The sequence below is a fragment of the Strongylocentrotus purpuratus genome, unplaced genomic scaffold (genome assembly GCF_000002235.5).
Source record: "Strongylocentrotus purpuratus isolate Spur 01 unplaced genomic scaffold, Spur_5.0 spur5_scaffold_11, whole genome shotgun sequence".
Lineage (NCBI taxonomy): Eukaryota > Metazoa > Echinodermata > Echinoidea > Camarodonta > Strongylocentrotidae > Strongylocentrotus > Strongylocentrotus purpuratus.
This window is the reverse complement of record NW_022145596.1, coordinates 10,958,304-10,974,386: the sequence shown is the minus strand read 5'-3', so window position 1 is coordinate 10,974,386 and position 16,083 is coordinate 10,958,304. Positions and strand designations below refer to the sequence as shown.

The window sequence follows — 16,083 nt, the reverse complement described above, 5'->3', positions numbered from 1 at the left end:
TAACGTTCTATTAGGTCTTCTTCGATGTTGTATAAAACAAATAATGAATGTTTTTCATTCGTTTAATAGTGCAAATATGTTCATTCGTTGAAAGATTAACGTTAATTCTATTCAACTCGGCTGACGCCTCGTTGAATAGAATGTTAATCTTTCAACTCATGAACATATTCGCACTATTGAACTCATAACCATTCATTATTTGTATACTATTTCATGAGCCACTAGTGAAATTATGGATTCCTTGGTGACAGAAATACATGTATTGATGTAGCACTATTCCTGTCGCCTCATTTCAACTTAACTAAAGCCTCTCACTCTCAGTGCTTGGTACATTTGGTTAATATTGATTAGAATTAGTCTAGATCTACATGTAGATCTCAGGATCTATGACTGAATGACCAATAACCCTTTCAAACTGGCCTGATTTTCATCGGATGCATCCAGACGCATCCAATGAAACGGTCACTATGAATGGTACAGAGGAGAAAAAGCCGATAGAATAGCCACTGATAGCCGACGAAAAGAAAAGAAAAGAAATAGATCTAGGCGATTAGATTCTCCTGCTCAAGAGCAGGAGATATTCTCTTTCTATCGGTGTGACTCTGACAAATGGGCACTGTGAATGGGCACTGTGAATGGGTTCAGGACTGTGAATGCGCCATCGACATAGATCTACACCGTGTTTTGAAACCTTGAACAGAACCCCGGTCATCACTGGCGACAACAATGCCAATGGTCATGGTCTAGTCTGCACACATCCTGACATAACACCGCGAAGACTCCGAACATACTTAAAATTGGTGGCACTTATCGCTGCCTAAACTACATCTTACACACACACAAAATGATTTCAACAGAAACTAGACAAACCTTACCATAACAAAATTTCGAAGACAACGCCAGTTCTTTCGTTTAATCTTGAATGAAACAGTTTAACGTTTCACATGCACTGGTAAGAGTACGACTGTGTTGTGTTTATGTAGTCTAGCGCCTACCATGTACCACTAGCTCTCAGCTAGCGCTAGCTAGCTCAGCGCGCGCGCTCAGCTCAGCTCCATCATCAATCGGCATTGAGCGAAATTGAATTGCGCACGCGCGAACTCGACTCTCAAGATCAAGCATAAATAATCCGCTCGCTCATCTATGCAAGCGCAACATCATATAGCGTATAGCTTGCCGTTACTTCGATCACACCCTCCTCAAAAATCTTCAGAAGCAATTGTCGTTGCATACTTGCATCATGATGTTTTGAAAATTCTCCTTAAATAATGACAGTAACAGTAAAATTACCAACGCTACATGTATATGTATTTACATTCCTCCCTAAAGATAGGATAAGATCAACTGTTTCTGTTATGATCATCACCAACTAAACAAAGCATAATGGAAGTAAATTGTTGGTCTTGGCTAGTAACTTCTTGGTCTTGGGGATCATTATTGACACAGGATCAGGCACGTAGCCAGAGTTTGATATTTGGGGGGGGGGGGGGGCACATACATGTAATCGATCGAGGTAAAAAAAAAAGGGGTCTAAAACAGTTCAACCGATCATGGAATTTTAGAGGGGGGGGCACACTCAGAAAAGTGATCCTGAACATTGGGCTGCATGCACCTGCTCAGTACAAAACAGTATACTGCGAGTAATATGGCTATACTTGAGAAAGCAATATTATTCAAATGAAATAAGAGATAATAATGATACTCCTAAAAAAAAACATGTGGAGAGAAACAAAAGAATCTGTATCAATGGCAAAAGGCAAAACCTCTCCGCTGTACTATATTCAATTCAATTCATTTATTTTTCCTCTTTCAATCGTTCATATTTACAATGGTACATTTTAACATATTCACATATTTCTATACAGTCATATAGATCAATTTGCACAATACAATACATTAACAAAATAAATATGAAATTGAAAGGGAAGGAGGGCCGACTAAAAAGCAGAGCTTGTAGGGTGTAAGCCCCCCTGTAAAAGTAATTATTATGAATTATTATTTTATGAGAAGAAAAAAAATAACAATAACTGATTCACAGTTATCGTTGATAACTCGTTAGACTTAAGAGAGCACATCCGAAAGGTGTGTCGGGCAGCTAGCTTCGGAGTTTATAGGATTGGGAAAATCCGGAAATACCTTGATCGCAGCTCTACTGAACGACTAGTTAATGCATTGGTAACTTCCCATTTAGACTACTGTAATTCATTATTAATCAACTTACCTGCTTCTCACCTGGCCCCACTCCAACACATACAGAACACCGCTGCACGGCTAATCACTCGCACCAGAAAGCACGATCACATCACTCCAGTCATCCGCACCCTACATTGGCTCTTAATTCCCCAACGTATCCAATTCAAGATTCTTCTCCTCACGTTCCACATCATCCATCATCACGCACCATCATACCTGATTAAACTGATCTCACCCAAACAGACTACCGGCATGAACCTTAGATCATCATCCAGACCCCAGCTCGCACTTGGTCCTCGCACCCACAACCGCTATGGTGACAGGGCCTTCTCAGTCTGTGCCCCCACTCTTTGGAACACTCTCCCCGCCCATATCCAGGACTCACCCACCATTGACATTTTCAAAAAGAATCTAAAAACTCATCTATTCCAAAAGCAACCCAAATAACTCTAAAACAAGTTCGAATAAATATTACCATGCCTTCATTATGTCTTTTTAATTATTACTATTACTGATATAATGTGTTAATTTCCAAGGAATTTACGTGTTCTGTTAATTTCTTTAGTAATGTTAATAATGTTTGATCTTCTTGGTAATTTAAGTAATGTCAATTTGTTAAGTTATGATAGAAATATTCGATTTTCTTGTTAATTTAAGTAATGATAATTGGTTAAGTTATGTAGGTAATATTCTGTTTTCTTGGTAATTTGAGTAACGTTAATTCTATTAGTAATATTGATTTTGTTTGAAGTAATTTTGATTTGTTTACATGTACAGCGCTTTGAAACTTCTGTCACAAGCGCTATATAAATTTGTCATATTATTATTATTATTCAGTATTACAAAAAAAAAATCACCTTTAAACACAAAACATTGATAAAGACATACATGTTTATAAAAAAAAAACAATCGAAGTTGCATAAAGTCACACTACAGATTATATTTGATTGGGGAATGCAATAGCCTATAAGTAACTCTTCAGAAGAAAGCTTTTAATTCTCCTTTTGTAATCTTTTTGTAATTTGTAAATTTGTATCGAATTACACTGTATAATATCATTTGAAAGAGAATTCAACAGTTTTGGACCTGTAAAAACAAATGTCTTTTGTGCAAAAGATGTTCTATTTAATGGTAGATGAAAAGAGCTCGCCTGGCGAGCAGCGGAATACTGAATTTCTAGCAGCTTGGGAAATTTTTTCTCATCCTCTTTCGAGGTATTTACTAGCAATTATGTACATACAATTTTTTTAAATCAAAGTTTTACAGAAACCATTGACAGAACTTTTTGAACTTCACCTTCTTTTCCAAATTCAAAGTCACTCACACTTTCCAGGTATGATTTCACCACTAACTTAAAATCAACCAATACAGAATTTTGCGTTGTATTTTTTTACCTGCGAATGTATATTTTATATAATTTTGATACACTTTATGGCCCGAATTCACAAAGCAAGGTTTGAGCTCAAACCTCCTTTTGTTTCGCCAAACCTCCTTTTGTTCTTTACAAACCAGGTTTGTAAAAAACGCGTAAAACGCGTCATATGACGTACGAAAACCAAGGTTTGTCGACAAACCTCCTTTGTGAATTCGGGCCTATTTGTTTACAAAGATGATCCATTATTATATTCAAAACATAAAGGGATCTCTCCAACTTTAGAGAGCCAATAGTAAAAAGAAATGTCCAACTAAGTCGCTTTCTTCTATAGTAATCTGCTTATCCACGATATCTTTAGCGACCTAATCTTTGATTCGAAATGGACCATTAAGACCACCTTTTTTAGGGGGGGGGGTCTATTTACACAAGCATTTCTGTTTACCTTTTCTTTGCGATAATTCCAAATAATAGAGTGAATAATTGAATCAAAACTCGATACTCACAGGTACCTTGACTATCTTGGATGGATAAATAATAACGGAAGACACCAATGATCAATGTTTTGATAATTACAACCTTTCCAAAATAGTTTCTTAAATTTCTTAGTTTCCAAACTCGTATAAAAAAGTTTGAATTTTATCCATTTTAGGCTTTAAGATCTTTAGCATTTTCCCCACATAATTATATTCCTATATTTAACATGATTTTGGGTACATTCTACTTGCTGGGATTCAATTTCAATATTCAATTAAGAAGTTTGGTTAGAAGAAAAAAACTGTGGACCTTTATTGTTTCTTCCATCAAGATTTATAGTGATTCCAAGATTCATCAACTGTTCTGGTCCAAGAACTCATGTTGGCTGCAGCGAACTTTTTAAATCAAAAAAACTTGTATTGCATCAATTGCATAAAATATACCATACTGGGTCTAATCATTATATTCGATCCAACTTCGATCTTGTTACTGACTAACATGGTTATAATACAAGAAATAGCCGATTCAACCTTAGCTTACGAGAAAGAGTAGGTAGTACTGGTAATTCCCTTCCTATAATATAAAGTAAATAGAAAACTAAGCTCATTTTAGGGGGAAATGAAAGGAATACCTAACACTTGAGAGTCTGAGAAGAGAAGCGAATGATAATTTTTATTATGATTGAAATTTGTATTCTTCTGCCGGTTCATACTTTTTCATTTTGTATATATTTATGTTTGTGTATGTTATAGAAATTCTCCATGATATTCGTCATTGTTTTCCTCTTCCTCCTCCCCTCCTCCTCCTCCTCTTTTTCTTCTTCTCCTTTTTCTTTTATTCTTGTACGTATTAGCATTTCTATCATCAGTTTAATGTTGTTATTATTATTATTATCATTATTGCTATCTTTAATAAGGTTTTTTTTTCCTATCTGTCTGTAAATATTACTATTTTAACTTACGAATTGTGTACATGTCAATCGGGGACCCCACTGGAAATAAGCTCTCGAGCTTTCGTGGGTTATCCAAGCTAACTTAATTTTGATCTGTTATTCTTGTATATTGTTGTATGTTGGAAGCTTGACGAATAAAAATCAAATCAATCAATCATGTAAATCAATTGAATCCACTGAATGAAACAATTCCAACAAATTAACCTTTTCAAAATATTTTTTATAAAAAAAAATCATAATTACATTATCATATATGCTTTTTCGAAATCTAAAAACATAACAATTCCAGGTGCTTTAGCACAGTGGCGGATCCAGGGGCCCGGGCCCCTCCCCTGTTAAAAACAGTCACGTTGATTTTACCTTTATTTGGAGACGGGCCCCCTCCCCTGGTGCTCAATGGGGGGGGGGGGGTGCGATTTTCAAATTTTCGAGGGCAAAAACAAAAATTAGTGATCAAAAACTAGAAAATGATGAAAGCAACTATATGATTCAACCTGTCACTATTACATTATTTTGTACATAAAGAATCATAGCAATTTCTTATGAATATACCTTGAAAACAACAAAAGTATTTCCTGGCAAATGGGAGATTTTAAAGTTCCCCCAGTTCATAAAACCTGTGGCCGAGAAGATATCAGGAATTATTGACCAATATCTGTCATTTTTGTTGTACCTAAATGATTGGAAACGTCAGTTCAAAATCAATTCCTAAATAGAATAAAATTGAAAATCGTGATTGTTGACATTCTTAAAAAATTTGAGCCAAAATTACATATTCATAGTTTTAGGAAAATGCGCGTGAATTCTACCCCTTATTCCCTAGTGTTTTTCCACTAGTTTTTAGCGTGGATGCCATGCATTTTCCCTAAAAATTACCATGGAATCTTTTTCTACAGCCTGTTTTTGAATGCTTTGCTGGTCTACTAAGTATGTTTTTATCATGATTGTGTGATGTTGAACTGCAGACATAAGGTGGCGCTATTCCAGTTTCTTAAATTAGAAGGACTGCGCGCGCAATTATATTTATCCCAATCTATATGAAAGCCCCCCCCCCCCCCTCTCCCTCTCTCTCTCTCTCTCTCTCTCTCTCTCTCTCTCTCTCTCTCTCTCTCTCTCTCTCTATCTCTCTCACTCACTACTCTTCTTCTTAGTTCTCTATCTCTCTCATCTTCCTCCCTTGATGAGTCCCCTTCCTACTTCATCCTTTTTTTCATCGCTCCTATATCGCTCCTTTTCTCCGGCCCTTCAACCATCTCTTTTCTCTCCCTGTCCTATATCATTATCCCTCATTTTCCTCTTTTGGTATGGTTTGATGGCCCCATCCCCTTCTCTCGCTCTCTCTCTCTCTCTCTCTCTCTCTCTCTCTCTCTCTCTCTCTCTTTCAACCTCGACCTCACTACTCTTCTTCTTAGTTCTCTATCTCTCTCACCTTTCTCCCTTTTTTACCCTTTTCTCCCTTCAGCCATCTCTTTTCTCTCCCTGTCCTATCAATCATTTCCCTCATTTTTCTCTTTTGGTTTGATGGCCCCGCCCCTTCTCTCCCTTTCTCTCTCATTCCCCCCCCCCCCCCTCTCTCTCTCTCTCTCTCTTCCTCTCTCAACATCACCTCTCTCCTCCTCCGTCCTCTAACTCTTTCGTCTTTCTCCATTGATGAGTCCCCTTCCAACTTCACTCTTCTCTCGTCACTCATTTTCTTCTTACCCTTCAATCTCCCTCTCCCTCTCTCTCTCTCTCTCTCTCTCCCACCCCCTCTCACTTTCTCTTTGTCCAATGCAGTCCCCGTACAGAGTCATGTTAACCTCATTAACCCTTTATTTTATTCATGCTAAATCTTTAAAAAAATTAATGTCACATACAACGTTTTGCTAAAGATTACATTGAGAGAAAACAAATATAAATCATGAAAAACAAATATAAATCATGAAAACAAATTTGTATCTGTAATGAAATTACAAAGAGAATAAATGAAAGTTTCAAAGTAAAAGAAAACGAATAATTTCTTTTTTACAAACCCTAACAAACAGCTCGATCTATGTGTACGACATCATGATCGCAAAAATATGTTACCTGGAAAAAAAAATAATAATACCTACAGCGTTCTTACAAGAAATAATTGTAGTTAGATTAAGATAATACATTGTGATCCCAAGGTGAAGATAAGCTAAATATCGGGTAATAGTATCAAACCATGTTACTAGAGAGAGAGAAAGAAATAAAATGGTGAAACTTGACGAAATTGCATGGAGTCCTTTAGATCGAAATGGAAAAACCTCACTCACACATACATGCATTTTCAACTTTATTCGTCGTGGAAAGTTCAATTATGATTATAGTTGAATAAGTAAAATATAGTTATTTAAAAAATACTTCAAACACGGCTCGAAACGTAGTTACGTGTTGTATGGTTATTCTTGGTCGACTACTTGGGCACGCCGTTACGGAGGGCGATGTTGATGAGATCCTGGTAACACTCGGCGACACCCGGTTCATGCGTGTAGTTACAGACGCAGTTGGTTTCCGGGTTGCAGCAAGGAATAATCGAGAAATCGAAGTTATCCAGGACAGGGGTTCCTATCACCATCTCCGCGTCGTGCCTTGCGATGGCGTCCTTGACTTGCAGGAGAACATGTTCGTATCCGCAAGGTCCCAGAGGATAGTTTTCACCAGGGTCCTTTTCGAGGTCGAACATAATAGGGGGGTTGTGCTCTGTCACGCAGTCACCCTCGCAATCGCTACACAGAAAGTAATCATCCAGTGGGAATCCTCCGTCGCAGCGTTCGCCAAGCTTCATTTGACTGCTATCCGTCTGGGTCTTGAAGTGCGCCTTGTACTTCCCAACTCGGACGGCCATCAGGGTGTCCTTGCAGTAGTAGAAGAAGTCATCGTGTGGAGATGAAGCGCCCTCTAAGAGAACACTCTTGAGGCTCTTGCCATCGTAGATACGATCTGTTGGTAGCTCTGAACCGCCGAGATTGACTGCGGTGGCGATGATATCCATCGATGTTACGATCTCATGAGAGACACCAGGGCTAATGGTACCCGGCCAATAGACGATGTACGGGATACGGTGCCCTCCTTCCCATGACTGCCCCTTGCCACCTGTCAATAAATTACCAGGGGAAATTATTGGTTTCTCGTTCTTGTTTAGTTCCCACGTGGAAGGAAAAAATTTGTTACGTCTACCTGGCAATATAACATGGAGATCATTGCTCTTGACAACCGGGGGGGGGGGGGGGGGGGGGGGGGGGGGGGGGGGGGGGGGTACTCAGATTCGGTTTTGACGGGGGTGTGCCGCTGAAGCTTCAACCCACCTCCCCATTTTAAGGGTCATTTTGGCGGATTTTGTTTTCTTCAAAGTAAAGCCCATTCTGCAAATTTTCTGGCGTTTGCCTGATTTTTTTTTATTTTTTATTTTCTAAATTTTGAAAAAGCGGACCCATATTTAAGGATATTTTTGTTAAAAATGGGACCCATGTTTAGGGACTTTTTGTGAAAAGGTTACCCATTAGAGCGGCACACCCCCGTATGTCTTAATATGTGAGTACCCCCCCCCCCGGGCTTTTGTCAAACGTTGTAAGAAAGGGAGGGAAAATCTGAACAGCACCACTGCATGTATCTTTTTTCCCCTTTTTATTTTTTATTTATTTGGATTGGTCACTATTTATATTCCCCCCCCCCCCCAAGGCTTGAAATTCTCTCATATTTCACGTATGAATTGAAATAGTGTATTTGAATGAAATGCTACATGACTGTTTTGAATAGTCTCACTGCTATAAACAGTGCATTGTAAATTGATTTATACGGTATATATGTTTACAGAATATTGATATGTTACGTTACATTGTAAATTGACTTATGTTCCCAAACAGAATATTGATTGTTTTTAAAGTGATTATAATTATGTTTATAAACAGAATATTGATGTTCATCAATGAAGTTTAATAAATACAATACAATACACGTAACCTTTCTGTGTACAATGCTTTTCGTTGCGGCCTTGCCGGTGATTTTCTTCAATATTTATTTTATAGTCATTTAAAAAAAAATTTTATAACTTTTCGGAAAATTGACATTTAAGCCATTTTGTGTATTGAAACAATTGGGAAAGTTGTCCGGCGCTACGTACGTACAGATCATAATCTCTTTATTATTTTTAATCCGATTTCATTCAAACTTTCACCAGTCTGCTTATGTGATTTTTCTGCTTTAGTTTAAAGTAGATGTATATTAAGGTTGGATTTCCTTTTAATGGACGGCACAACCTTACCTCTGAAGACGTTGGCGTCACCGCCCTCCCCGCAGTACTCGCGATGCGGACCGTGATCGGAGGTGAAGAAGATGACTGTGTTGTCATCGATGTCGTTGTCGACGAGTGTTGTCACGATCTGCTCGATTGCCTGGTCCATCTCACGGAGGTTATCTCCATAGCGACCTGTCCAAATGAAAAACAAGTTTGTTTTCTTTAAACTTTATATCTTCAACTGTAAAGGTCACCGCACAACTTACATCCTTGATTTTGAAAGCAAGTGATTAGATTTGAACAATTGCCTTGTCCGATCGACACCCATTGAAATGTGCAAACATGACACCGACGTAATACGTAATCTGTCCATGATTTCTATGGGATATAAATAGGCCTACAATATTTTATTTTATTTTATTTTATGTTATTGACCAATATAAAAACATATAAATAGCAATACATGATAACATGAGAAAATAACATTGGATGGATCGCCCTGCTCAGCTGTGCCAGTACAGCACAGCCAGCTGTTTTACCGAGGGGTCCAGTTTACAATACAAAACAAATGAGAGAAAATGATATATCACAAAGGTACTGGAATTGCCCACGAGCTGGGAGAAGGTCGCATCATCTTGTTAAAAGTGTTCTTCTTACTTGCTCTCCCTCCTGTATTATTTGAATAATAAGCGTTTTATTATGCCAGTAAAACAACATTGTGGAAAAGAGAAAGGGATCTGCGACCAGCCTTACCGCGGCGGGAAGTGCAAGAGAAATCATCGCTGGAGAAGAGACTGGTGTGCATGTGAGCGAAGGAGACGTACATGAAGAATGGCTTATTGACGTTGTCTTCGATGAAGCCGACGGTGTCGTCGCGAAGGAGTTGGGTGAGACCCTTGTGCTGGAATGGTTGGGCCACCGAGGTCGAGTTGTAGTACAGGAAACAAGCGTTAGTATCGGGGAAGTCTTGGTGAAGCTACAAAGAACAGATTATGAGAATAGGGGTTAAAGCCACACTGCACTACTTGTAGCTACTTGCGCCCTCTATATAACAAATAATTCCTAATCAGTGACCATTGGTCCCCCATGATCCTCTTTTTCTTATGTTATTTGAGAGCAGAGTTGATGGGATAACCCCCTCCAGTGACCTTGGAGGGTGGTCTAATCCCTCCTTTACACTAGTACTGGTGGCCTTTAAAAGACAGACATGTAGGCCTCGTTGTTGCAGGTTGCCTATCCAGAACAGAGCACGGAACTGTGAATTAATTTAGCCAGTTTATCTAAGACAATCTAAGACGCAGACCCCTGATAAATGGTTTGATTGATTAGGGGCGGCAAATCGATGGCGCCGCTTCGGCCTGTGTTGTAGGCCTACTAGGTTATTGTACTAAGGTGGCAAATTTTGTAAGCTACTCTGATCTTTTTCTTCTCAAACTGAAATCTCCTATTATAATTTATTTATGAGCGTTTCATTCCCTCATTACATACACCTACAGTTTTCTGCTTTTTAATTTTCACAAAAAGTAGATATCAGATAAAAAAAATATTAAAAAAACAACCAACCAACCAACCAATCAACCGACAAACAAACAAACGAACTATCACAAACAAACAAACAGTCATACAAATCTTTCCAAATTATTTATTTACCCCAGTATCATCACAGCGCCAGCTGTTGCCGAAAGGCAGATTATGTCCTACAAAATCAAAGCCGCGATTGGCGGGAAGATGTGCACCATCGGAACTGCTGTTTTCGTTGATTCCTGGAAAAAAGAGAAGGTGGAACGGTTTAATCACTACATCACTTTAAACATGTTAAAGGGGGAAAACTCAGAAAAGTTGGATATAAACAGAATGGATATATCTTTTAGGAGTAAGCGCTGGTCACAATATTTTGCCAGGCCCGCTGGAGGGCTCGCGTCGCCTGCCCAATATAGCTCTTTACTATTTGAGAGCGAACAGAATTTGTTACACTTCATCGGGCGCGGTTTTAGAAGATTGTTTTGTTTTCTTAGGGCAGGGGCGGCGATCCACGCCAACCCCCCCCCCCCCCCCCCCCCCACCTACTCGGCCCCAGCCACACCCCGCTTCTTTCGCATATTATGCCAGTTGGCTCATTGCCAAAAGTCATTCACGCGAGTTTTTATAATCACTGCAGTGCTCAGTGATTGGGCTAAGAGTTTCTGAATGTATTGTGTTGAAGGTCCTTTTCTTAGGAAGAGTGCTCTTATCTCCCAAGCGCGCATTCAGAAATACTAAGCCTCTCCCATCCTCTCGGAATTTATGATCAAATAAAAAGTCACTTTTAACAAGAGACCCCCCCCCCTTTCATTAACGGTTTCATTAACTTGCATACATGTTCTACACGTGCTTCGCTTATAAACAAGAACACAAATGGAGGGGGGGGGGGGGGGGGGGGGATTGAGCCCACTCAAGAACCTAACCTGCACTTTATAATAAAGCATGTTACTTTGTAATCAAGCATGTAATTGGATACAGCATGCAAAACTTCAAATACAGCATGTCAATGTCGCCTATGGGCTATATGGGGTGGCAGATTCCCGAATATTGGTAATTTCAAATTCTAGGAGAACGATTAACAATCAATTTCAACGACAACAAAAAGTGCCAATTTTGTTGCCGAAGTGTATACTGTAGAGTTGATATTTGGGCAAAAAGCGCTAACTCCCACCCCCTCACTTTCTCGCGAAAATGTAGCAGTGCATCAGATTCTATCAGCAAGAACTCACCAAGATGCCACTTGCCCACCATCCCTGTGGTGTATCCGGCTCCCTTCATCGCTTCAGCGATCGTCACTTCATACAGCGGCAGCCCCGTGGTAGTCCATGGTAGGAAGATACGCTCCTCGCCGTAGACACCGGTACGAATAGGTTGACGACCTGCGAATGAAACGGGTCAGAAAAAAGTACAAAATTGAATGTAAATGATGTGACCAGATTTCTCTTGCCACTGGGGGGGGGGGGGCATAATTCCAAGACATTTCTGACAAACCCGTCCCCCCCAAAAAAAAAAAAAAAAAAAAAATCATATGCTGTTTACTATCAAAAATAATTTTTTAATTTGTAAAATCTCGGACGAGCACTTAAAACAGTTAACATTTTCAGGTGCTTTTAGTGAAAAAGGAATTGCGGGAGAGGGGGTGCACGAACACAAATTTTGTGAATATTTTTTCTTTCTTTGAAAGACTCGGGTTTTCTAGCCCGTGTCGGGCTTTCCACATGTTTAATCAAGTAAATCGTGGTATATCTAGTACTTGTTAGGCTTCAACGTATTTATTTAGTAAGATCCATGAGAAGATCATCCAAGATGACTGTGCCTATATACATGTAATGTGACAGGGCTTGTGGAAAGTATACAATTAAAATGTTGCATAATCCGTGTATAAGAGGATTGCTATTTAAATGCGGAGTAAGTACCTTGTTTCTCTCCAGGTCTTTCATGACTGAACCTACACAATAGAGGCACATGAGAAATCGGGGGTGTGGGGGTACCGCCCTAAAATGGCCTATGTAATTTAGGACGAAAAATCTAAGTATTTTATTTGTATTGTTATCCCGATATGCAGTAAAAACCCCAAAATATCTGGGGAGGCAGCAGAAAAGTTTGAAAAAGGGAAAAAGATGTACAAAGCCAAAGCTGAAGCCCTGATAAAAATATTGATTAAAAAAACTAGCAAAATACACGATCATAAGAACAACTTTGGAAACAACTAAATTCATCGACTAGATAGAGGACTTAAAGCCCCTCTGTACTAGTCTTGCCAGGAGGGATTATACCTCCCTGCATGGTCACCGACAGGTGGTTATTTCATCAAATCAACTCTCAATTAACATTAAAAAAGGGGATCATGGGGGACCAATGGACACCGATTAGGCATTGTTTGCTATTTTGAAGGTGCAAGTAGCTACATGTAATGAAGCGGCGCTTTAAAGTATATCAACTATGAATGAAAACACAAAACAATTAAAACGAATTTGTATAGGCCTATCTTGCAAATATATCAAAAGAACGACATTAATATGTACAATGATGACGATAAAAGAAAAGAATACGAACTATAAACACACAGCCCCCCCCCCCCACCCCCTGAGAAAAAACGTGTAAAAACACGTTAATTTTATCCTTTTTTTGGAGATGGCCCCCCCCCCCCCTTGCGCTCAAGGAGGGCGGGGGTGCGATTTTAAAAAAATTCGAGGACCAAAAAAAAAATGTGCTCAAATGTATCGAAGATGTGGATGAATAGTAAGCCCCAGTCCCATATAAAGCCGGACCAGCACGGACGAGCACGGACCACTCCGGACCATCCCGGACCATGGTCTGGGGTGATCCGGGATGGTCCGGGATGTTTTGTTAAAAAAAGTGTGATGCTTTTAAGCTACAGTCCCATATACGTCCCGGACCGTCCCGGACCATCCCGGACCCCATCCGGGGTGATCCGGGATTCGGTCCGTGTTGACACCGTGTTGGCACCGGGGTGGTCCTGGGTGGTCCTGGATGGTCCTGGATGGTCCTGGATGGTCCTGGGCGGTCAATAACTCACTCCCGGACCGCCACGGATCAACACGGACCGCCCCGGCGCCACTACGGATGACCCCGGACCCAGCACGGTGGCTACACGGATCACCCCGGATCAAATTATTGTCCCGGACCGTCCCGGACCACCCCGGCAGTTTTTGACCGTCAAAAACATCCGGGGTCGACTCCCGGACCGCCCAGGACCATCCAGGACCATCCAGGACCATCCAGGACCATCCAGGACCACCCCGGTGCCAACACGGTGTCAACACGGACCGAATCCCGGATCACCCCGGATGGGGTCCGGGATGGTCCGGGACGGTCCGGGACGTATATGGGACTGTAGCTTTTAAAGCATCACACTTTTTTGAACAAAACATCCCGGACCATCCCGGATCACCCCAGACCATGGTCCGGGATGGTCCGGAGTGGTCCGTGCTCGTCCGTGCTGGTCCGGCTTTATATGGGACTGGGGCTTTATCAAAATAAATAAGGCAATGCCATTAAATATTCAACGATAAATTCATTTGAGCATGCTCATGAATATCTGGCTTATTGCATAAAAAAGGTCACTTCAGAGTAAGAGAGAGACTAATGATGATGGTAATAATTTAGTTTACATTAAAATAAAATACAGTGTTATCCCCCCCCCCCCCAAAAAAAAGGGTACCGAAATGACTTGAATGTAGATTATCCTGACGGAACCAATGGAATCATATCAAATATGGCATAGGAAGTATTTTTTTTCCCTTTCTCTTTCCTTTGCTTCCCCCGCCCTTTTTTCACTGTTATTTTCTTCGCTCAACTTTTTCCATTTCTTTCCCACTTTTGAGGCGTGGAACTTTTGGAGACAGCGGCCAAGCCCCCCCCCCCCCCCCCTCTCAATACTTGTACTCCAATGATGAAATATCGAATTTGATGTATTATTATTAATAAAGGTCGTGACGATGATAATGATAAAGAAGATGATGAAGAAAAAGAAGAGATGAGTGTTTTTTTTAAATTGAACTTCCGAGTCCTACCTGTAACTATCGCCGACCTGCTTGGGGTACAAACCGAGTCTCCTGAGTATCCTTGGGTGAACCTCAGACCCTGGTTAGCCATCTGGTCGATGAAGCCGGGCTCCTGGGTCGGATGACCATAGACGGAGAGGTCACCGACTCCCATGTCGTCAGCGAGGAGCAGGATGACATTCGGCTTCGTCATCGCGGTCCTGTGCTGTCCAGTCTGACCCAGGAGATGCAGCAGGTCTTCACCATCTCCGCTACCGCCTTGTAGCTGTGCGATCAAGGCTGCCAGACTTTCGGCATCTGGACCGTCATTGTCGTCTCCTTGGCCTGCTACCAGTCCAAGAACGAGAAAGAGGAAAAGACTTGCAAACAGCGTCCGCGCCATCTTATTTCATAAACGTCTTCTTCATGCAGAAGGAGACAGCGATGTGACTTAACTGCTTACGAGGAGAGTTTATATAATTGGCCACCAGAAGAGACTTTTCTTTCGCATGGGTGAGCTCGATCCCGAATCAAAAGCCCGGGGGAGGGGGGCGGGGTTAGATGGTGATGCCAGCGATCAGTCATCAAAATACTTCATTAGGGACTTTTAGATTTGCACGTCGACATAGTCAGTGGCGGATTCAGGGGGACACAGGGGGCACGTGCCCCCTGGTAAAAAAAAAGGAAAAGAGGGGGGAAAGGGGGAAGGGGGGAAAAGAAAAAGGGAGAAAAGTAGAAAAAGGAGGGAAAAAAGAAAAAGGAGGGGGAAAAAAATGCAGTATAGAAAGAAGAAGAAAAGAGGGAGGAGAGAAGAGGGGGAAGGAAGAAGGGAAGTGAGAGGAAAGGAAAAGCGGAAAAGGAAGAAAGAGGGAAAGACGGATGAGAGAAGAGGGGAAAAGGAGAATAATGAGAAGGGGAAAGAAATAAAGGGGGATGATATTATAAGAAGGTGTTATTTTTACTGGGAAGGGGGGGACACGCAATTTCGCAGTGTGCATAATATGGGGTCCCTCTTGCCAGGCGTGTAGCCCCCCCCCCCAAAAAAAAAAAAAATACAAAATACAAAAATACAAAAATACAAAAATACAAAAAAAATACAAAAAATATTCAAAAAAGAACCACACAAAAAAGAGATGAAAAAAGGGGGAAGAGAGAACTTTCATGAGTTAAAGGAGAAAGGAAAAAAATGAAATAATATTAAACAACGATAGAAGAGAGGTGCGGGAGCATGAGGAATTGCCTTTCTTTAAAAAAAAAATATGGGATAACAACCAGGGGCGTCGCTAAAGGGGGATGCGACACCCCCTCCCCCCACCTGTCA

At 40.7% G+C, this 16,083-nt stretch overlaps 2 protein-coding genes across 3 annotated transcripts in view; both read right to left on the bottom strand.

Annotated features, from left to right (window-relative positions):
- Positions 1-978, bottom strand: part of LOC586641 — a 45,245-nt gene extending 44,267 nt beyond the window's left edge. For both annotated transcript variants that reach the window (XM_030980631.1, XM_030980632.1), the window contains exon 1: positions 876-978. The gene's annotated coding sequence lies outside the window, so the exon portion shown is untranslated. The remainder of the gene's footprint in view (positions 1-875) is intronic.
- A 5,851-nt stretch (positions 979-6,829) lies between these two features.
- ARS (arylsulfatase) lies at positions 6,830-15,179 on the bottom strand. The gene is given in 8 exon segments (NM_214512.1): positions 6,830-8,093; positions 9,262-9,426; positions 9,988-10,210; positions 10,885-10,997; positions 11,985-12,134; positions 14,793-15,034; positions 15,036-15,064; positions 15,067-15,179. Coding segments are annotated over 8 exon segments (1,701 nt in total). The 5' UTR covers positions 15,166-15,179; the 3' UTR covers positions 6,830-7,413.
- Between the last annotated feature and the right edge of the window lie 904 nt (positions 15,180-16,083).